This window comes from Bos grunniens, chromosome X (assembly GCF_055505025.1).
Source record: "Bos grunniens cultivar Pamir isolate PY7600 chromosome X, Bosgru_T2T1.0, whole genome shotgun sequence".
Lineage (NCBI taxonomy): Eukaryota > Metazoa > Chordata > Mammalia > Artiodactyla > Bovidae > Bos > Bos grunniens.
The window spans coordinates 66,339,566-66,364,040 of record NC_141194.1 but is presented as its reverse complement, the minus strand read 5'-3'; the positions used below and the strand labels follow the sequence as shown (position 1 = coordinate 66,364,040).

The following is a 24,475-nucleotide window of genomic DNA, read 5'->3' as shown; positions in this document are numbered from 1 at the left end:
ATACGATGTATGTCAGCCCTACATGCAAACAGTGTGTTACACATTCATTTCTATTTTTATGTATCTTATACACTTGTTGAGGGGTACTTGCAGTAGTAATTCTGTATGATAATTTATGAGTAAAGACAGTATGCACATTTATTATTTTTTTGGCTGTGCTGGGTCTTTGTTGCTGCAAGTGGGCTTTTTGTAGTTGTGGCATGCGAGCTTATTTGCCCTGTGGCATGTGGGATCTTCCTGGACCAAGGACTGAACCTGTGTCCTCTGCATTGACAAGCAGATTGTTAACCACTGGACCACCAGGGAAGTCCAAGTATGCACATCTAATAAATCTGATTCATTAGGTTGCTAGATTGCCCTTTGAAAATATTCCAGTTTAATTGTCACTGACAGATAATGTGACACCATTCCATATACTCTAAATTTCTTGGTTCTATATAATACTTTGGCCACCTGATAGGAAGAGGCGACTCACTGGAAAAGACACTGATGCTGGGAAAGATTGAGGGCAGGAGGACAAGTGGGCGACAGAGGATGAGTTGGTTGGATGGCATCACCGACTGAATGGACATGAATTTGAGCAAACTCCAGGAGATAGTGAAGGACAGGGAAGCCTGACGTGCTGCAGTCCATGTGGTCGCCAAGAGTCGGACACAAGTTAGTGACTGAACAACAACAATATAATAATATTTGTGTCAATGACTATTTATCTAGAGTTGTCTCCATCTGAGTTTTTTCATCATTCTATTTTGTGTCAGTTCTACCCAGTTTTTGTTTTTCCCAGCTGCTATTATATATTTTTTTTCCTGTCAGCTGTACCATAAAGATGTCATATGATATATATATATATATACATACATGGACTTTTTAACAGGAAAATTTACATGTTAAAATTAATATGCAGGGTGATTTTAATCAGAGTATGCATAACAGAAGAGCTAGAGCAGAAACAGTACTATGTTTCATGATCTGTGCTTTCTTGCATGCCTGTTGCTGCAAATTGCTTGTGTTCTTGGTTGAGATAGTTTTATCAAAGTAATATTCATGATATGTTTCACAACTATCATATTCATAGTCCTCTGTCTTGCCATGTGTTTTTGCATACCTTAAACAGGACCCCTTGTCATACACAAGTCATTCAATTCCAGGTTCTAAAAATTATCAGTATTGGCATATAACATGTGACTCTGGACTATACATCAGAATACTTGGCTCTTAGTTTGAAATTAAAATTCATGCCTAGTATAATTTAACAGTTTAAAGCATTTTGTTCCTTTCACAAATAATGATACAATGAAAACATGATCCATGTTTCCTTCTGTGAGTGTTTCTATATGGTTTTCCTATGTTAGTATCTTTGCGAAAGTTGGTAAAAATATGAACAATTTTTATTAAAGGTCATCTTCATTGCCTATCCAGAAACGTTTTAGTGTATATACTACAGTGTTCTTATTTAACCATTTTATAGTTGCTTAAGTAATTTTCTTCAAAATATACAAAACTGTGGATTCTTTAACCTGTATTTTAGCACTATACCACAAAAGTTATCCCCAAGTTTTCCTTGCACCTCAGGGGTCTCAATAAGGATATTATAAACTTGATTCATTTTCCTTCCTCAGACTGTAATAAGTCTGATTTTTAGCACATGGAAAAATCAAAGTGTGTGGTAACCTATTTATAGAGTAAAATTTAAAGGAAGGTGGATATCATTATTCTGATCATTTTTAAAATAAACTTTTTGTTTTTAGAACAGTTTTCAATTTGCATAAAAGTTGCAAAGAGTTCTCATATATCCCCTACTCAGGTTCCCCTATATTAGTTACTATGGTACATTTGTCATACTCCCTCTCTCCCTAGTGCCTGGTAACTTCTAATCTATTTTCAGTCTGTGCGAATTTGCCTATTCTGGGTACCTCATATAAGTGGAGCAATATAATATTTGTCCTTTTGTGTGTGGCTTATTTTACTTACCACATCTTCAAGGTTTATCAGTGTTGCATGTGCCAGAACTCTATTGCTTTTTTTTTAATGGCAAAATGATATTTCGTTGTGTGTGTATGTAATACATATGTCACAGTTTATGCATTCAGTTTGTTTTTATGACACATTTTGTGTTTATATATCATATATTAGTACATATTTGTTTACATACACACTTTGTTTATAAACCACATTTTGTTTACTATCTAATGGATAGTCCTACTCTACAACATACATGTAATGTGTTTGGTCTCCACATTTTATTAAGCTCATCAAATTACTCATAGTAAACTTTAATAGAGAATTATTTAACTCTTGCAATAAAAATCTTGAAATTGGCCCTGCAGTACTAAGATAAAACTTTGGGTCTGCTGGAATTATGAGGCATCAGTACTGATATTAGCACAGGCTCTCCAAAAATTAACAAAAATGTATTCTTATTTTAGTTAGGATACCTTTGGCATCAGTGTCTATTTTTTTAATTAAAATTACACAATACCACTAATTGGATAAATAGTTTTATGTGATTTTAAATATATTTTTCTTTTAGCATTAATTTTTAATAGAGATCAGTATGTGTTGTGTAGAATTGTCCATTTCCTGAATATTTGCCTTTTACATTCTTCTTTTCCCTCTTATTTTTGTATTTTTTGGGGACCTTTACAGAGCAGGCAATGGCACCCCACTCCAGTGTTCTTGCCTGGAGAATCCCAGGGGTGGGGGAGCTTGGTGGGCTGCCGTCTACGGGGTCGCACAGAGTCGGACACGACTGAAGCGATTTAGCAGCAGTAGCAGCAGCAGGGAGGAATAAGTTCAAGTCTATATCTATTACTCAAAGAATAATTTCCCCCCATTATACAATGTATTAAACATTATGAAAGGCATAAGTATTCATTGTAAAAATTTGAAATAAAATATCTTAGCACAATTAAAAGAATATCCAAAACCACTCTGATTTTTGGTTCATTTCTTTTTAGTATGTGTATATATGCTGATAACAGTTTTAAATAGCTCTTAAATTAACAAACTATTTCCCTGTCTTTAAATGTGAATGCATACTAATCTCAATTGAGCCATGATTTTTTTGTATAACATCTACCTCTTTTTTAGACATTAGAATTATTTTAAGTTTTTTAAAAACTAAAATCTGAACATTATCAATGCAGTTAACATACTTATGGAAATATCTTGTGTACATATCTCCCTGATAATTTCTTTTATTATAAACTGGTTAGAAACCTGATTATTTTCTGTTTGTTTTGTACCTCTTGATAAGCTGAAAACAAGAGGTCAAGTGTAAAGTAATTAGACCCTTATTCAAGAAACAGATGTTGTCCATATAACCCTACATCCTTTCACAATTTAGTCTCACCTCTGACAAAGGTAATCATTCTGTGCCCTGCTGTCATCTACTGTCTTTGGCCTTCTTCTTTCAGTCCTATGTTATGAGATGCCTCTGTCCCTTTGACTTTCACTGGTTGATAACACTTTTAATGGTTGAAAGATTATTTTAACCTTTTAATGTTTTCCTAGCACTTTCTGCCAAATATGACTAATCCTTCTCAAATACTGCTTTATCATATCTTACCTATTTGTTCTATTCCACACAGCAGTCTATTTCTTTTGTAACAGTCTTTGGATAGCAGTAGTTCACATTAGCAGAGCACATGGTGTTATACACTTTCTGTGTGTGCTTTGACTTAGTTTTAATGGTGAGGAAGTAAAGCTAATATCTCTTTTTTTTTTTCAGCTTCAATAATTGAGGTCAGTTAAACTCGGTAACATTGCTCCCCAGTTGTCACAGAGTGACTCAAGCAGTTCATCCCTAGAGTCTTGACGCTGTAGACTCCCTCTCATCATCAGTGATGGTTTCAGTTTCAGTTCAGTTGCTCAGTCGTGTCCGACTCTTTGCAACCCCATGAATCGCAGGACGCCAGGCCTCCCTGTCCATCACCAACTCCCGGAGTTCACTCAGACTCAGGTCCATCGAGTCGGTGATGCCCTCCAGCCATCTCATCCTCTATCGTCCCCTTCTTCTCCTGCCTCCAATCCCTCCCAGCATCAGAGTCTTTTCCAATGAGTCAACTCTTTGCATGAGGTGGCCAAAGTACTGGAGTTTCAGCTTTAGCATCAGTCCTTCCAATGAATACCCATGACCGGTCTGATTTAGGAAGGACTGGTTGGATCTCCTTGCAGTCCAAGGGACTCTCAAGAGTCTTCTCCAACACCACAGTTCAAAAGCATCAATTCTTTGGCGCTTAGCTTTCTTCACAGTCCAACTCTCACATCCATACATGACCACTGGAAAAACCATAGCCTTGACTAGATGGACCTTTGTTGGCAAAGTAATGTCTCTGGTTTTCAATATACTGTCTAGGTTGGTCTTAACTTTCCTTCCAAGGAGTAAGCGTCTTTTAATTGCATCGCTGCAGTCACCATCTACAGTGATTTTGGAGCCCCCCAAAATAAATTCTGACACTGTTTCCACTGTTTCCCCATCTATTTGCCATGAAGTAATGGGACTAGATGCCATGATCTTGTTTTCTGAATGTTGAACTTTAAGCCAACTTTTTCACTCTCCTCTTTCACTTTCATCAAGAGGCTCTTTAGTTCCTCTTCACTTTCTGCCATAAGGGTGGTGTTATCTGCATATCTGAGGTTATTGATACTTCTACTGGCAATCTTGATTCCAGCTTGTGCTTCTTCCACCCAGCGTTTCTCATGATGTACTCTGCATGTAAGTTAAATAAGCAGGATGACAATATACAGTCTTGACCTACTACTTTTCCTATTTGGAACCAGTCTGTTGTTCCATGTCCAGTTCTAACTGTTGCTTCCTGACCTGCATATAGGTTTCTCAGGAGGCAGGTCAGGTGGTCTGGTATTTCCATCTCTTTCAGAATTTTCAACAGTTTCTTGTGATCCACACAGTCAAAGGCTTTGGCATAGTCAATAAAACAGAAATAGATATTTTTGTGGAACTCTCTTGCTTTTTCTATGATCCAGCGGATGTTGGCAATTTGATCTCTGGTTCCTCTGCCTTTTCTACAACCAGCTTGAACATCTGGAAGTTCACGGTTCACGTATTGCTGAAGCCTGGCTTGGAGAATTTTGAGCATTACTTTACTAGTGTGTGAGATGAGTGCGCTCGTGTGGTGGTTTGAGCATTCTTTGGCATTGCCTTTCTTTGGGATTGTAATGAAAACTGACCTTTTCCAATCCTGTGGCCACTGCTGAGTTTTCCAAATTTGCTGGCGTATTGAGTGCAGCACTTTCACAGTATCATCTTGTAGGATTTGAAATAGCTCAACTGGAATTCCATCACCCCCACTAGCTTTGTTCGTAGTGATGCTTTCTAAGGCCCATTTGACTTCACATTCCAAGATGTCTGGCTCTAGGTGAGTGATCACACCATCATGATTATCTGGGTCATGAAGATTTTTTTTGTACTGTTCTTATGTGTATTCTTGCTACCTCTTCTTAATATCCTCTGCTTCTGTTAGGTCCATACCATTTCTGTCCTTTTTTGAGCCCATCTTTGCATGAAATGTTTCCTTGGTATCTCTAATTTTAGTTGGCGGTAAATTGAGGTCGTTTTCAATGTCCAGGGATAATGGTGCTCCTAGAAAGATCAGGAACTCTTTTAAGATTTGCCCACTTGTTTAGGTTTAAATGCTGGACTAGCAAAGTAGATGCACTCAGAAGGTTAACTGGGGTGCCCTTCTAATAGAACACCTGGATATGACATTTATCTTCCCATCTGTTTTTCTAACATGGCAGACAGTGAACCATATAGAAAAGACCTTTAATAAAGGCCATTTCCTCCCAGGTTGGTTCATTTTAGAGATAACCAAGCCTAAAATTGTTCTAATTGCTTTTGATGTAGTAACCTCATCAATTCTGGAGCTAGTTTCATTTTTATTACATTTCAAAGACAGGTTATCAAACTAAGAGAAGTTCAAAACTAAGCCAAGAATGGCCAGCCAGTAAACTGTAGACTCCCTTTTTGAACCTGTGTCTTCTGATGGAAGAGCCTAAGCTTTTAGTTGCCCCAAGATACTACAGCATCATCTTTGGACTTTCTTAATTAACCTTTACCTCTCTGGTATTTTCACTTGTGGTGTCTCTGTCCTAACAACCTTATTATACACATGTTTTTGCAACTTAACTGGACTTTATAGAAGAAGCACTTTAATTTTTTTAAAAAATTTATTGGCGTAGTTGATGTACAATGTTGTGTTAGTTTCCAGTGTATAGCAAAGGGAATCAGTTATACATACACATAAATCCACTCTCTTAGATTCTTTTCCCATATAGACCATTACAGACTATGAGTCGAGTTCCCTGTGCTACACAATAGGTCCTTATTAGTTATCTATTTTACATATAATATATATGTATATGTGTGTGTCAATCCTGGTCTTCCAGTTTATTCCTTCTCCCCAAAGTACTTTAGAATGAGACTTGTTCCAGAGTATTCAGTTGACTTCCCAAGTAGAGAGCTGCCTTTTGCTTCCTTTATCTGGCTACCGAGATAGAGATTCCTGGGAGTCAACCTGCCATCAAGTCAACTGTTTTGCCTCAGATGTTTCAGCCCAGGTTCAACTTTGGAAATTCAGATTCTTCTGTCTTCAGGTTCTGAGCCTCCGTTTGACTTTCCATCTCCTCCACTGAGGATTGTAGAGTTAGGTGAGCAGTCATTCAACCCCATTGTCTTTCATGTTGCTGGGAAGAGAGCTGTGCTGTCTTTCTATCAGAGAGGGAAAGTTTTATTCCTTTAAACTACAGAGTAATTTATAAACTACAATGCACAGTCCAGTTGGTTAAAGGAAATCCATTAAAACCAGAGCTTTACTGTGCCCAAATTGAATTATCTGTGTCTGTATTCCTGTTGATTATTACCTCTCATAGGCCTTGGAGATACTATCTTTCCCACATCCTCTGATAAATAAGTTATCATTGGTGTTAATAGCACGTACATCGTATAGATAATCAAAGTGAATTAGAAAGAAAATAATGTTAACAAGACCAGAATGCTTTTTAAGTTATACTTTGAAGGCTCACTTCATAGCATTTTACATTCCAAGCAAAGCTTTGAATTGTTTGGGATTCAGTTAACTCACAGTTAACAAAGGAAGAGAAGCCTGGCTAACCTTCAATGCTATGAAAATTTCCCAATATTTGCTTGGCAACAGATGACCCGTATGCACTTAGATATTTGTTCAAGAAATACCTGTGGTTTCTCAGCAGTTAAACCTTCGATTCAGCTAAAGGGCAGTTAGCCTTCTACAACAGGACAGTTTTTTCTAAATGAGTTCTTTTTTTTTTTTTTAATAGGAAAGAAAATGGCTGTGCACAGAGGGAGAATTGATCACTGTCTGTTCTTCAAAGACACTTCTCTGGCAGTGGTTGGGGCTGTTAGCACTCACTGCCCTAACAGAGACCTGCTTCAACAGGGTACGAAGGTAGGCTTTGGGTATCAGACCTGTATCTCCAGTTTTGGCTGCAGCCTTTTTGAACGGCTTTACTCCTTTTCCAGGGACTCATTTGGGATTGAGAAGCTTTCTATTTATTGGCCCTCAGCTTTGACATGGTCTTGAAGTTTCTGAATTTCTAGATCTCAAGTTTTTTCATGTTGACATTTAAATATACTTAATTCATGTACATGTGAGTCACTTCCGTTGTAATGTGCACAAGCCCTTAGACCTGGCACAGTTTCTTTCCTGGTCACATGGCCCTAGTGAGAATAGCATCACTGTGTCAGGACTGAAACAGCAAAGAAAACAGAGTGACTGATAGACCAAGATTGCTGAAGCCTAGATTTAGAAGCAACTAACGTTAATTAGGTAGTTCCTGTGTTTTAGACACTGTTCATTATTATGTTATTATTAAAGCATTTAATACTGACTTAAAGCATTTAATTTAGGTGCTATGAGTAGTCTTACCCACATTTTACAGGTGGGAAAACTGTAGCTTACAGTCTTGTCAAAGGTCTTTGATGACTTTTCAAAGGTCAGACAGCAAGTCATTTGCAAAACAGGGATTTACACCCAGGTGATCATACTGCAGTGTCCACACTCTTAGCCCTTATTCAAGGCCCCTTGTAGATTTATGTTTCACTCTCCTTTCCCTGGTACATACAGTTATTCCTTCTTGCCCCTTTCATTTATCTGAGTCTAATACTTTTTTTTTTTTTAATCTTCCTTCTCACCTCCACTTTCTCCAGCCCTTCATATTCAGAGTTTAACCACCTGCCTGGGAAAGGTGGCAGGTTTAATACAATAAATAAATCCTCATAAAATTCTCAGCAAAGCAGATGGGAGTATGGTGGGGGTCATTTATCCTTATTTTGGAATATAAGTGTGGGGTAGGGATCACCATCTCTGGGCCTCATTATCTCCTGGGAGCTTGGGAGCATCCGTGATTCAGCTATAGTTTCTGGTGTGCTGGCTTTTTGGGAGTTCCTGTCTGGAGCCAGACAACTGAGGGGTTTTATGGAGTCATTGAAGAGTGAATTATGTGCCTCTTGGTGCCTCATTTGTATAATCTTAAGACTTCTCCTGGAGAAGGCAATGGCACCCCACTCCAGTACTCTTGCCTGGAAAATCCCATGGGTGGAGGAGCCTGGTGGGCAGCAATCCGTGGGGTTGCAAAGAGTTGGACACGACTGAGTGACTTCACTTTCACTTTTCACTTTCATGCATTGGAGAAGGAAATGGCAACCCACTCCAGTGGTCTTGCCTGGAGAATCCCAGGGACAGGGGAGCCTGGTGGGCTGCTGTCTATGGGGTTGCACAGAGTCGGATACGACTGAAGTGACTTAGCAGCAAGACTTCTCCTTTTACCTTTAAAATGGTGGTTGTGTGGTTACCTTTAAAATGGCTTACTTGTTGAAGGCTTCTGTTTTTAGACTGTGGCTTATTCTCTGTGCCTTACCTTCCTGCTTTTGCCTATGAGGCTTTAACCCCAGGTAACTGAACTAGTTTAGTAGCAGCTTGGCTGTTAAGTAAATAAGTGTTCATGACAGCAGGAATTTTGATGACAACTGACCTACTAAGAGGGTGAACAGGGCAATTTAGGGTGCCCTTTGTAGGTTTCTCCCATTAATCTTTAGTCTTGTACCATACCACTAGTGAGCTCTCATTTCACAGTGCCTATGAATTAGTTTAGTCTGTCTAGGAAGTTACTTATTTCACTCTGGCCTCCAAGGAATGCCAAATACTGGGAAATGTAATCACTTACATTTGTTCTGCTATTGGATGCGTAATATCCCCTCACATCAAACTGTAAGGTAGTTGCAGGCAGAATCTGAGAGATGCCTTTAGGTCCAAGGAGCAGGGTGGTAGGACTAGGACTCAGTTGGCATTATTAGACTTTGCCATGGTTGACAGCCTGGTACTGTATCAGAAGAACTTATACATCTCAGAAGATGATTGACATTGATTAAGTTCTTTGGGGCTGTTGTTAACACCAGAGCTATTTTGGGGTGGATGGTGCCACTCCCGAGCCTCAAGATAAGGGATGTATGGTTAAGAGAAGAAATACAAATCCATATTCTATAAAGTTGAATAGACTAATTGCCTGATTAGGCCCTATCAGTTTCTATGTGTGAACACTGAGATCTAGGGGTTGGCTGTGGGTGGCTTGTTTGGCTTGCCCTAAGCTAGATTGAAAACTCAGGCAAACTGTATGAGCTCTCTTAGTACTTTTGCTTTTGACGTTTCAGGGATTTTGGAGTCTTGGCTTTTCGTCTATTAAGAAACAATTAAGAGAAAGATAAGGAATAGCTGTGGGGTAGTCAGTATTTCCTGTCGTATAGTTTGATGCTATTAGGTATTGTATTTGAGAGTTGGTGGCTCATATGGTAAAGCGTTCTGCCTGCAATGTGGGAGACCTGGGTTCAATCCCTGGGTTGGGAAGATCCCCTGGAGAAGGACGTAGCAACCCACTCCAGTACTCTTGCCTGGAGAATCCCATGGATGGAGGAGCCTGGTGGACCACAGTCCACGGGGTCGCAAAGAGCCGAACACGACTGAGCTACTTCACTTTCACTTTTCATGTTAAGGTAAGGGAGATAGCTAGGAATAAGGGTTTGAGGGAAGAAGTGGAGGGATGGAAGATCTATCTGGAATCAGTTTCAAAGAAGACAGCATAGTGCTTTGAAGAAATCAGTCATCAGTCTGACATCATCACATGATCTCAGTAGCTATCTTCATATCATCCCATCTTCTTGGCAGGGCTCAGCCAGTGATTGTGTACACTCTGAGTGAGTTCAAGTGCTAGAAGAGGGACTGCTTGTGGCTGCCATTTTAGGCCACCAAAGCAGTAGGGAAGGGGTGGTTTCCTGTGGAATGGGAATGTGATATCAAGCTGATGAGCAGCAGAGGAAGTATTTGGGGCAGCATGGAGGGAAGGATGCATATCTTGTAGAAATCACGGGATACAGGTTTTTGTCACCTTAGTGGGGGATGACCCCAGCTCTATTATACAGCCCTATTGGTACTTTGGCCACCTCATGTGAAGAGTTGACTCATTGGAAAAGACTCTGATGCTGGGAGGGATTGGGGGCAGGAGGAGAAGGGGACGACAGAGGATGAGATGGCTGGATGGCATCACTGACTCGATGCACGTGAGTCTGAGTGAACTCCGGGAGTTGGTGATGGACAGGGAGGCCTGGCCTGCTGTGATTCATGGGGTCGCAAAGAGTTGGACATGACTGAGCGACTGAACTGAAACTAATACTGATTGAATAGTCTTCCCTCATAGCTCATAGCTCAGCTGGTAAAGAATCTGCCTGCAAAGCAGGAGACCCTGGTTTGATTTCTAGGTTGGAAAGGTCCCCTGGAGAAGGGAAAGGCTACCCACTTCAGTATTCTGGCCTGGAGAATTCCATGGACTGTATAGTCCATGGGGGTCACAAAGAGTCGGACACGTCTGAGCGACTTTCACTCACTCACTCATTGAGTGAGTGAACTATAGTGAACTATAATCACTATAGTTATTAGCAGTGACTTTGAAAAAAAAATTATTCTTTTGCCTCTTCTCCGTTTCACTCCCAAGCTCTTCACTATGTTGAAAATGGACCTCAGGGATGATCATCTCTATACAGAAAGTTCCAAACTTGAAATGCCTTTATTATTACATCTGAGAATCCTCTCCACTCTTTTCCTGGCTTCTCATTCCTGTGGGATTGATGTGCCAGCCTGTGTCCTAATAGTGTTTCCTTAGTGCTTACCACTATTCAATTTGGGGGTTAATGGGAGAGGGATTACAATGGGTAATCAAGTCTGTTAAGATCTTAAAGATTTTTTTGTGGATTTCAACGAGCCTCAAAGAATCTTCCTGTCTCATAGGTACAGGATAGTTAAGCAACATACATAACTACAGACATTAGATTGTAGGCCATCTGCTTCAGTAACTTGACTTTAAGCACTTTTTAGTTTCCATGTTTTACACTTGAGGATAAGGTTAAGAGAAGTTAACCTATTGAGAAGTTTCAGAGGCTACTGGAACTAATGTTCATTTAATAAAGGAAGCCAGAACTCTTTAAAGGTGAGAATTCCCCTACTGGACAGTAGGAAGCAACATTCAACATTTGTTCCCCAAGACAAGATTCTGGGTCCCCTGAGGGGTCTCCTATCATAGTATTGGTGAAATTCCAGCTGTCCCTAGGGATGGGATGTCTTTGAGTTCACTGTACTTTTCACTGGCTTCTGCTTACCATGGCCAGAAGGCTGTCCAGACAGATGTTTAACTAAGTGCAGTAGTTCAGCATGGACTCTACAGTTAGGAAGTCTTGGATGAGACTCCAAAATAAAAGATTTAAGAAATCCCATACCTTATGTTAGGACTAGAGCAGGATGTAGGGAGATGGTTTAACTAGAAGGATGGTTGCGGGCATTGACCTCAAGAATCATCTCGAACAGGTTTGCAATGAAGGCAACAAAGATTATTCTTGCTTTCATTGGGAGGAGGAATGAGCCAGATGCCTTTAGTTTGTGTTATACATAGCCCATGGAGTTTTGTGATGCCCACAGACATTGATATAGGTAATCTTTTATCACTGCCAGAATGTCCACTGCACTTTGCCTTTATTACCCTGTATTGAGTTACCCATCCTTTGGATGAGTTGCTTTCTGTGCTTAGTTTTTAAGGTTCCTTTGCACTTCCTGGTTCACATCTAACCGTCAACCACATATTAAAAGCAGTCAAGAAAGGAAAGATTTGGTTTATTTTAAGCTTCTAAAATGACATACTGGCATAGATGGGAATAAAACCAGCTTCTGAATCATCAGTTTCAGATTCTAGCACACATACACACAAATGGAGTTTTTAAGTGAGAAGCATATGGTTTTGTACATGTGGGAACTATGAACAGGGTCAGGTTTCCACAAGGTGCAGGGGGAGGGACAGAGAAATACTTTTTATTGTATCCATGGAGTATTGGTGGGATCCATGAATATACTTCCATGCCTGGCTTTTTCAGTGATTTGAAGGAGTACCATGCTGTGACATAATTGGAAGTGAAGGTTAGTTCGCCTTTGCTGCTCCCTCTATATTGTGCTAGAGTGTGTGAAGTAGAAACATAGGTCTCATTATAGTTTGTCCTAGACCCCATCCATACAAAGGCCCTTTTCTAGAACCTCTCAGCATATTGTGAAATGCTTTCCATCATGCACCCCAGTACTTAGAAGAAACCAGAATTGCCTAATGATAGCTTTGCTCATACGTAACAATCTTTTAGATGGTGAAATTCTTTAATGCCTAGTTAGTAATAGTGCCTGTCTTCAGTGAACTTGTTATCCAGAATAAACTAACATAATTTTGTCACCCATAGTGCTCCTACTCTTTGTGAATCATGTTTGCAATAGATTCGCCACCCATTGGATCTAAGGGCAGTTTTCCTATGAGTGGACAAGAAGCTGTTGTATAGTGCTAGCACTTTTTGTCTTAGCTAACTAGGATTCTGAATTTTGTGGTTCTCAACTATCCCTTGATGGACTGGGTTGTATTTTCCCAGATAATCTCTGTTAATACTAGTAGTAGCCATTGCTGTTCCTTTTAAGCATTCTACTAGCTAGATACATGTTACTTGAATTTTCATTAAGTTAAGGTTATATGGACAATTCCCTACATTGGTAGTATGGATGGGCTTTCTTAGTTTTTAAAAAAAATGTCTTTGAAATATTTGGTTCTTTGGAAGCACATAACCCCTTTTCTAGTTGTCCATTTCCTAAGTATACTCCTGTAGACTGCTGTGTTATAGACAGCCACTGCTGGGGAATTGGCTGTCCTGAGGTAGGATAAATGTCTTAGACATGATGCTACTCCATTTTTCTAGTTTAATTGATTCTTTAGATGTACTGTAACACCCAACTAGCAGCTAAACTCAGCAAATCTTCCCATGCATATGATTGTAACAAATTTCCAATTTTCATTTCTCTATGGACAAATGAGCAAGAAAATCAAATGTAATGGCACAATCTCATCCTTTGCAAATCTCTGGTGCAGAGCACCATGTTCCAAAGTTTAGCCCTAGTAAAATTTTTGGTAAAATTCTAATGCTTATTGAAAAACTCATTGTATTTTAAGGTCCTTTATTTCTAGGAACTATATATTCATGAGTATGTGTATACTAAGCCAGTCAGTGTTTTTTGGTGCAATGGTAATTTACCTGGTTGGGCTACTTCCATCTTGTGCAAATAGGCAGTACAGTCAAGTTGTTCAATAAAGTCACAGATTTGGCACCCATCTTTGAAATATTGAACCCCTAATTGGAATTTGTAGTGTAATAATGTAGCCATTTGATATTACTAGGATGTCAGTTTTCTATGAGCAGTTTGGTCTTATCACTTTATGGCAGAGATAGCTATCCTTTACATTAAGTAGTGCTACTACTGTAATATACCTAACAGTATGAGTGTATGGAGTTTCCCAGTTGCCTACTCTGCTTTGCCCCTGTAGAGGTGATATTACAAGTCAACATCTCAGGGGCTCTTGCAGTTGTACTTTATTAGGATCCCTTGATTCTATGCCAGTACAGTAAGTTTTTTTTAACAGGAAAATTTGCTAGGTATCCTTAGGTGCCTGTGTGCTTTTTTAGGGAGTCATTTTTGTCTGAATATCTGGCAACTACCCATCATATCTTTCGTAAGTCTTGATAGATTTGGTGCTGTGTTTTGGACAAAAAGACCCATTACCATGGATTTGTATATTTTGTTTGTCCTTATAGTATTATCCTTTATAAGCTATTAGATGAATTTTAAGAAAATTACTCCTAGTAATGCATTGCTTGTAGCGTTGGAGATCAGCACGTCAGTAATAAAGGCACTTGGTGGAGAAACAGTTATATTATGTATGCTGTTGGTCCTTTATACTGAACATTTCGTAAACATATTTGATTTTTTACCATTATCATTTGCAAATTATTTTACAACACTGCCCTCTCCAACATATTGATAGCTACTTTTATCCTGGCATATTTCTAAATATTAGGTTTGGCACTGTCTCAGAGTTAAATGATATTTTGTACTAAATTTACCCACACTGCTATTTGTCAGGTGATGAGCTTGCATTCTAAGTTTGGTTCTGAAGGGACCTTTGACAAGTCAAATTACATAGGTAACTTTAGTTGTAAATATATGCATCATTCTCTGGGCTCCAATATTTTATGACCCTTGTTTCGTTATTAATTCCACTGCCTGTTAAATCTGAGGTAATAGTGTGACATTTTCATAGGTTGTAATGGGCATTTCCAGATTTGTAACTCAACTGTAGACAAGTTGTCACTAATCCAAACTTGTATTCAGTTGGTACATGCATCATTGCCCTTTGGGAATTTAGATGGTTTGATGTTCATATAAATGTAGGCGGTAAGTGTCATCAGCAGTGCAGTTTAGTATCTCTGTTATGTAACCAAATGTTGAGATTGGTAGGAATTTGGCGCCATCTTGTGGACACAAGATAACCACTATAATAGCTTTTATGTCATACCTCATTCGTCTACATGTCAGCACCCTTTGTGAAATCACTACAGACCAGAAATGCTCCCCAGTTTTTCAGTAACATTACAGTATGGTTCCTCTATTCTGAGTCACTGATATGTTTTAGGATTGTTGTTGAGTGTCTTTTATTGTTAGACATTTAAGTAATTTTAAGGAGTAATAGGGTTTTAAGGTCCAATAGTTTGTTAAGTTTGTGTTTTCTGGTTGTTGAAGATATTAATAAGGCTGTTTACTGGTCCCTTTAGTGTCTTACTCAACAATTTACCGTATACCTCTAAATGTTGTGTATTTCTTTGAACAAGAAGCGGTGATTGTAGAAATTTACCAGTACTTAATTTTCCACAGCTTGTATTGGTGGTATTGGTTGCATACTTCCCTTCAGGGATTATTACTCTCAATGTAATGCTCCACTGATGGTAAGAAAACCATAATATTGTAAGGTTCTTGAGGGCACTGTGATTCTCAACTGTGGTAGGTTATATATGGCATGCATATTATCTACAGTGTGATTTTCTTATTTGAGGATCACTTTGATCATCAGATATGTAAAGTAGTGGTCTTGCCAATTACTGTAGATCCTCCATAACATGATAGGAGTGAGGTTTTCACTCATATAACTCCAAGAAAAGTTAATTCAGATTTTACATAGTTTAATGGACAAAGAGCAGACGAAATGGAAACTCAGTTACTCAATTTACCCATAATATGATGCCTTTCAGATATGTTAGGTTTATCACTCTCATCAGAAGCTTGGTCTCTTACTGTCTTCCAGAAATGAAAGTTGTTAATGGTAACTTCCATTAACTTCACAATCTAATAGTACTAAAGAGTCAAAAATATTTTTGTGTTGATTAAAGCTGTTTATTTCATTCTAAAGTCATTAACTTTATCTCTACATTCACTGAGGTATGTGACATTTTTAAAGTAGATTAGTGTATGTTTTATGTTTATTACAGTGGCTGTTTTCCTATAATTTTAGGTGTCTTGTTCCTGAATTTATGGGGGTTTTTGTGTCGGGAAATATTTCAAAGTTTGTTGTCGCCTTATGGACACAAAGGTCCCCTCTCCCCGCAAGACTCTAGTACTGTATTAATACACAACATATCACCCTTTTGCTTACATCACAAGTATGGTTTTGATTGAGAGTACAGTAACCTAATGACTATGCAGTTAGCCAAATATTCATTTGAGGAATTTCAAGGGTTCTTGTTTCATTTCTTAATTTTGTTCAGTTATAGGTTCTGGCTTATAAAGTATGACATCAGTGTTTGTGTGCAGTATAGTATAGTGCTGATATACAATTGGTTTAATTCAGTATCCTTACTTTTAGCTTTGTTACTCTGGTTTGTCACTAGCAATTTTAAAAATGTAATAACAAAATAAAAATACATGGATGATGTCTTTACATCAGGTACTAAGGACTGTGTTTCTCCTAAAACCAGTTGACGTCACTGGAGTACATTACTCCATATATGAAAAAAATTCCTGAAGGCGTATATTGTTAAAGACTTAATGTGCTATTCCAAAATTTCCAAGTGTTGTTATAATATACTTTTTTTTTTCAGTATTTTATTTACCATTTTTAATTTTTTTTAAATTTTATTTTATTTTTAAACTTTACATAATTGTATTAGTTTTGCCAAATATCAAAATGAATCCGCCACAGGTATACATGTGTTCCCCATCCTGAAGCCTCCTCCCTCCTCCCTCCCCATACCATCCCTCTGGGTCGTCCCAGTGCACTAGCCCCAAGCATCCAGTATCGTGCATCGAACCTGGACTGGCAACTCGTTTCTTACATGATATTTTACATGTTTCAATGCCATTCTCCCAAATCTTCCCACCCTCTCCCTCTCCCACAGAGTCCATAAGACTGTTCTATACATCAGTGTCTCTTTTGCTGTCTCGTACACAAGGTTATTGTTACCATCTTTCTAAATTCCATATATATGTGTTAGTATACTATATTGGTGTTTTTCCTTCTGGCTTACTTCACTCTGTATAATAGGCTCCAGTTTCATCCACCTCATTAGAACTGATTCAAATGTATTCTTTTTAATGGCTGAGTAATACTCCATTGTGTATATGTACCATAGCTTTCTTATCCATTTATCTGCTGATGGACATCTAGGTTGCTTCCATGTCCTGGCTATTATAAACAGTGCTGCGATGAACATTGGGGTACATGTGTCTCTTTCCCTTCTGGTTTCCTCAGTGTGTATGCCCAGCAGTGGGATTGCTGGATCATAAGGCAGTTCTATTTCCAGTTTTTTAAGGAATCTCCACACTGTTCTCCATAGTGGCTGTACTAATTTGCATTCCCACCAACAGTGTAAGAGGGTTCCCTTTTCTCCACACCCTCTCCAGCATTTATTATCTGTAGACTTTGTACTATTATTGCAGTAACTTCAGCTTACTTTTGTTAAACATAACATTGCCCTAGTAAGCATATGCCCTGAGACAATCTGATATGGGTTCCAAAAAGGATAATATGTGTTAATGTTATATTTAACATTTAGTTATGCCCTGTTTTCCAAATTATTACTTTAAAAAATTATCTAGCATCCATATATATAATGTAGTGATGAATGTTTTAATTTAGCTGGTATTATCTAGCAATGACTATTGTTTGCTAAACTACTTTCAGCTGTGTATCATTTGTTTTCAGAATTTTTTTTAATTTAAAAAATTATTTATTTATTTATTTTAATTGAAGGCTAATTACTTTACAATATTGTAGTGGTTTTTGCTATACACCCACATGAATCAGCCATGGGTTTACATGTGTCCCCCATCCCAAACCCCCCTCCTACCTGCCTCCCCATCCCATCCCTTAGAGTCATCCCAGTGCACCAGCCCTGAGCGCCCTGTCTCATTCATTGAGCCTAGACTGGTGATCTATTTCACATATGGTAATATGCATGCTTCAATGCTGTTCTCTCAAATCATCCCACCCTTGCCTTCTCCCATAGAGTCCAAAAGACTGTTCTTTACATCTGTGTCTCTTGCTGTCTCACATATAGGGTCATCGTTACCATCTTTCTAAACTCCATATATATGCGTTAATATACTGTATTGGTGTTTTTCTTTCTGACATACTTCACTCTATATAATAGGCTCCAGTTTCATCCACCTCATTAGAACTGATTCAAATGCATTCTTTTTAATACCTGAGTAATATTCCATTGTATATAAGTACCACAGCCTTTTTATCCAGTCATCTGCCGATGGACTTCTTGGTTGCTTCCATGTGCTAGCTCTTGTAAACAGTGCTGCGATGAACATTGGGGTACACGTATCTCTTTCAATTCTGGTTTCGTCGGTGTATATCCCAAGCATTGGGATTGCTGGGTCATATGGGAGTTCTATTTCCAGTTTTTTAAGAAATCTCCACATTGTTCTCCATAGTGGCTGTACTAGTTTGCATTCCCACCAACAGTGTAAGAGGGTTCCTTTTTTTCCGCACCCTCTCCAGCATTTATTGCTTGTAGACTTTTGGATAGCAGCCATTCTGACTGGCGTAAGACGGTACCTCATTGTGGTTTTAATTTGCATTTCTCTGATAATGAGTGATGTTGAGCATCTTTTCATGTGTTTCTTAGCCATCTGTATGTTGTCTTTGGAGAAATGTCTGTTTAGGTCTTTGGCCCATTTTTTGATTGGGTCATTTATTTCTCTGGAATTAGTTACAGGAGCTGCTTGTATATTTTGAGATAAATATCCTTGTCCGTTGCTTCATTTGCTATTATTTTCCCCCATTCTGAAGGCTGTCTTTTCACCTTGTTTATAGTTTCCTTCATTGTGCAAAAACTTTTAATTTTAATTAGGTCCCGTATGTTTATTTTTGCTTTTATTTCCATTACTCTGGGAGGTAGGTCATAGAGGATCCTGCTGCGATTTATGTCAGGGAGTCTTTTGCCTATGTTTTCCTCTAGGAGTTTTATAGTTTCTGCTCTTACATTTGGATCTTTAATCCATTTTGAGTTTGTTTTTGTGTATGGTGTTAGAAAGTGTTCTAGTTTCATTCTTTTACCACTGGTTGACCAATTTTCCCAGCACCACTTGTTAAAGAGGTTGTCTTTTCTCCATTGTATATTCTTGCTTCTTTTGTCAAAGATAAGGTGTCCATAGGTGCATGGATTTATCTCTGGGCTTTCCGTTTTGTTCCATTGATCTATATTTCTCTTTTTGTGCCAGTACCATACTGTCTTAATGACTGTAGCCTTGTAGTATAGACTGAAGCCAGGCAGGTTGATTCCTCCAGTTCCATTCTTCTTTCTCAAGATTACTTTGGCAATTCGAGGTTATTTTGTATTTCCATACAAACTGTGAAATTATTTGTTCTAGTTCTGTGAAAGATACCATTGGTAGCTTGATAGGGATTGCATTGAATCTATAGATTGCTTTGGGTAGTATACTCATTTTCACTATATGGATTCTTCCGATCCATGAACATGGTATATTTTTTCATCTATTTGTGTCATCTTTGATTTCTTTTATCAGTGTTTTATAGTTTTATATATATAGGCCTTTTGTTTCTTTAGGTTGATATAGTCCTAAGTATTTTATTCTTTTTGTTGCAATGGTGAATGGAATTGTTTCCTTAATTTCTCTTTCTATTTTGTCATTGTTAGTATAGGAATTCAAGGGATTTCTGTGTGTTGATTTTATATTCTGCAACTTTACTGTATTCATTGATTTAGCTCTAGTAATTTTCTGGTAGAGGCTTTAGGGTTTTCTATGTAGAGGATCATGTCATATGCAGACAGTGATAGATTTACTTCTTTTCCAATGTGGATTCTTTTATTTCTTTTTCTGCTCTGATTGCTGTGGCCAAAATTTCCAAAACTATGTTGAATAGCAGTAGGGAGAGTGGGAATCCTTGTCTTGTTCCTGACTTTAGGGGAAATGCTTTCAATTTTTCCCCATTGAGGATAATGTTTGCTGTGGGTTTATCATATATGGCTTTTGTTATCTTGAGGTATGTTCCTTCTGTTGTGCTTTCTGGAGGGTTTTTATCATAAATGGATGTTGAATTTGGTCAAAGGCTTTCTCTGCATCTATTGAGATAATCATATGGTTTTTATCTTTCAATTTGTTGATGTGATGTATCACATTGATTGATTTGCAAATATGGAAGAATCCTTGCATGCCTGGGATAAAGCCCACTTGGTCATGATGTATAATCTTTTTAATATATTGTTGGATTCTGTTTGCTAAAATTTTGTTAAGGATTTTTGTATGTATGATCATCAGTGATATTGGCCTTTAGTTTCCTTTTTTGGTGGCATCTTTGTCAGGTTTTGGTATTAGGGTGATAGTGGCCATATAGAATGAGTTTGGCAGTTTACCGTCTTCTGCAATTTTCTGGAAGAGTTTGAGTAGGATAGGTGTTCAGTTCAGTCGCTCAGTCGTGTCCAGCTCTTTGCAACCCCATGAATCGCAGCACGCCAGGCCTCCCTGTCCATCACCCAAGTCCCACAGTTCACTCAGACTCAGGTCCATCGAGTCAGTGATGCCATCCAACCATCTCATCCTCTGTCGTCCCCTTCTCCTCCTGCCCCCAATCCCTCCCAGCATCAGAGTCTTTTCCAATGAGTCCACTCTTCGCATGAGGTGGCCAAAGTACTGGAGTTTCAGCTTTAGCATCAGTCCTTCCAAAGAGCTCCCAGGGCTGATCTCCTTCAGAATGGACTGGTTCGATCTCCTTGCAGTCCAAGGGACTCTCAAGAGTCTTCTCCAACACCACAGTTGAAAAGCATCAATTTTTTGGCACTCAGCTTTCTTCATAGTCCAACTCTCACATCCATGACCACTGTAAAAACCTTAGCCTTGACTATACAGACCTTTGTTGGCAAAGTAATGTCTCTGCTTTTGAATATGCTATCTAGGTTGGTCATAACTTTTCTTCCAAGGAGTAAGCGTCTTTTAATTGCATCGCTGCAGTCACCATCTGCAGTGATTTTGGAGCCCCCAAAAATAAAGTCTGACACTGTTTCCACTGTTTCCCCATCTATTTCCCATGAAGTGATGGGACCAGATGCCATGATCTTTGTTTTCTGAATGTTGAGTTTTAAGCCAACTTTTTCACTCTCCTCTTTCACCTTCATCAAGAGGCTTTTGAGTTCCTCTTCACTTTCTGCCATAAGGGTGGTGTCATCTGCATATCTGAGGTTATTGATATTTTTCCCAGCAGTCTTGATTCCAGCTTGTGCTTCTTCCAGTCCAGCATTTCTCATGATGTACTCTGCATATAAGTTAAATAAGCAGGGTGACAATATACAGCCTTGACGTACTCCTTTTCCTATTTGTAATCAGTCTTTTGTTCCATGTCCAGTTCTAACTGTTGCTTCCTGACCTGCATACAAATTTCTCAAGAGGCAGGTCAGGTGGATAGGTGTTAGCTCTTCTCTAAATTTTTAGTATAATTCAGCTGTGAAGCTATCTGGTCCTGGGCTTTTGTTTTTTGGAAGATTTTTTATTACAATTTGATTTCTGTGCTTGTCATGGGTCTGTTAAGATTTTCTATTTCTTCCTGGTTCAGTTTTAGAAGGTTATACTTTTGTAAGAATTCATCCATTTCTTCCAAGTTGTCCATTTTCTTGGCGTATAATTGCTGATAGTTGTCTCTTATGATCCTTTGTATTTCTATGTTGTCTGTTGTGATTTCTCCATTTGCATTTCTCTTTTTGTTGATTTGATTCTTCTCCCTTTTTTTCTTGATGAGTCTGGCTAATGGTTTGTCTCTTTTATTTATCTTCTCAAAGAACCAGCATTTAGTTTTGTTGATTTTTGCTATAGTCTCCTTTGTTTCTTTTTCATTTTTTTATGCCCAGTTTTTATGATTTCTTTCCTTCTACTAACCCTGGGGTTCTTCATTTCTTCTTTTTCTTCTTCATTTCTTCTTTTTTCTTGCTTGAGATGTAAAGTTAGATTATTTATTTGATTTTTCTCTTGTTTCTTGAGGTAGGCTTGTATTGCTATCAACCTTCCCCTTAGCACTGCTTTTACTGAATCCCATAGGTTTTGGGTTGTCGTGTTTTCACTTTCATTCATTTCTATGCATATTTTGATTTCTTTTTTGATTTCTTCTGTGATTTGTTGGTTATTCAGAAGCATGTTTGTATTGTTAATAGTTTTTTTCCTGTAGTTGACATCTAATCTTACTGCATTGTGATGACAAAAGATGCTTGAAATGCTTTCAATTATTTTGAATTTACCAAGGCTAGACTTATGGCCCAGGATGTGATCTGTACTGGAGAATGTTCCGTGTGCACTTGAGAAAAAAGGTGAAATTCGTTGGTTTGGATAGTCCTATACATATCAATTAGGTCTAACTGGTCCATTGTATCATTTAAAGTTTGTGTTTCCTTGCTAATTTTCTGTTTAGTTGATCTATCCACAGGTGTGAGTGAGGTATTAAAGTCTCCCACTATTATTGTGTTACTGTTAATTTCCCCTTTCATACTTGTTTGCATTTGCCTTACATGTTGAGGTGTTCTTATGTTGGGTGCATATATCTTTATAATTGTTATATCTTCTTCTTGGATTGATTCTTTGATCATTTTGTAGTGCCCTTCTTTGTCTCTTTTCACAGCCTTTATTTCGAAGTCTATTTTATCTGATATGAGTATTGCTACTCCTGCTTCCTTTTGGTCTCCATTTGCATGAAATATCTTTTTCCAGGCCTTCACTTTCAGTCTGTATGTGTCCCTTGGTTTGAAGTGGGTCTCTTGTAGACAGCATATATAGGGGTCTTGTTTTTGTATCCATTCAGCCAGTCTTTGTCTTCTGGGGAGCATTCAACCCATTTACATTTAGGGTAATTATTGATAACTATGATCCCGTTGCCATTTTTTGTGTTGGGTTCGAGTTTATACACGTTTTCTGTGTTTCCTGTCTAAAGAAGATCCTTTAGCATTTGTTGAAGAGCTGGTTTAGTGGTGTTGAATTCTCTCAGCTTTTGCTTGTCTAAATCTTTTGATTTCTCCCTCATATTTGAATGAGATCCTTGTTGGGTACAGTAATCTGGGTTTAGCTTTTTCTCTTTCATCACTTCAAGTAGGTCCTTCCATTTCCTTCTGGCCTGAAGAGTTTCCATTGAAAGATCAGCTGTTACCCTTATGGGAATCCCTTTGTGTGTTCTTTGTTTCTTTTCCCTTGCTGTTCTTAATAGTTGCTCTTTGTGTTTGATCTTTGTTAATTTGATTAATATGTGTGTTGGGGTGTTTCACCGTGGGTTTATCCTGTTTTGGACCCTCTGGGTTTCTTGGACTTGGGTGGCTATTTCCTTCCTCATTTTAGGTAAGTTTTCAACTGTTATCTCCTTAAGTATTTTCTCATGGTCTTTCTTTTTGTCTTCTTCTTCTGGAACTCCTATGATTCGAATGTTGGGGGCGTTTGACATTGTCCCAGATATCTCTGAGGTTGTCCTCATTTCTTTTAATTCTTTTTTCTTTTTTCCTCTCTGCTTCATTCATTTCCACCATTCTATCTTCCACCTCATTTATCCTATCTTCTGCCTCAGTTATTCTAATGTAGGTTCTCTCCAGAGTGCTTTTGATCTGAGTTATTGCATTATGCATTATTGACTGACCCTTTTTTATTTCGTCTAGGTCCTTGTTAAACATTTCTTGCATCTTTTCAATCCTTGTCTCTAGTCTATTTATCTGTAACTCCATTTTGTTTTCAAGATTTTGGATCATCTTTACTATCATTATTCTGAATTCTTTTTCAGGTAGACTCCCTGTCTCCTCCTCTTTTGTTTGGTTTGGTGGGTTTTTATCATGTTCATTTACCTGCTGAATATTTCTCTGCCTTTTCATCTTGTTTAGATTGCTGTGTTTGGGGTGGCCTTTCTGTATGCTGAAACTTTGTGGTTCCTCTTTATTGTGGAGGTTCCTGCCTGTGGCTGGGGTTGGACGAATGGCTTGTCAAGGTTTCCTGGTTAGGGAAGCTTGCACCGGTATTCTGGTGGGTGGAGCTGGATCTCTTCTCTCTGGAATGTAACGAAGTGTCCAGTAGTGAGTTTTGAGGTGTCTATGGGTTTGGTTTGACTTTAGGCAGCCTGTGTTTTAATACTCAGGGCTATGTTCCTTTGTTCCTGGAGAATTAGCATGGTATGTCTTGCTCTGGAACCTGTTGGGTCTTGGGTGGAGCTTGGTTTCAGGGTAGGTATGGAGGCTTCTGGGCTTCCCTGGTGGTTCAGCTGGTGAAGAACCCACTCTTGTCAATTAACGTTCCCTGGATTTGGGCGTTTTCTGGTGTTCTCAAGTTTTGCATTTAAGCCTCCTGCCTCTGGCTTTCGGTCTTATTCTTACAGTAGCCTCAAGACTTCTCCATCTATACAGCACTGATGACAAAACATCTAGGTTAACATTCAAAAGATTCTCCACAGTGAGGGACACCCAGAGAGGTTCACACGGTTACCTGAAGAAGAGAAGACGGAGGAGGGAGATAGAGGTGACCAGGAGGAGAAGAGGGGAAATCAA

At 38.5% G+C, this 24,475-nt stretch overlaps 1 protein-coding gene across 45 annotated transcripts in view; it reads left to right on the top strand.

Annotated features, from left to right (window-relative positions):
* Positions 1-24,475, top strand: part of LOC147340638 (uncharacterized) — an 83,312-nt gene that overhangs the window by 38,756 nt on the left and 20,081 nt on the right. For 36 of the 45 annotated variants that reach the window (XR_015159519.1, XR_015159527.1, XM_086388968.1 and 33 more), the window contains one exon: positions 7,318-7,445. The exons of 3 other annotated variants lie outside the window; for them this stretch is intronic. Coding sequence is in view for 34 of the 42 variants with exons in the window: in XM_086388968.1 (XP_086245094.1) it covers positions 7,318-7,445 (128 nt within the window). In the remaining 8 variants the exon portion in view is untranslated. The remainder of the gene's footprint in view (positions 1-7,317; positions 7,446-24,475) is intronic. 6 more of the 45 variants (XR_015159521.1, XR_015159525.1, XR_015159529.1 and 3 more) reach the window with 1 other exon arrangement.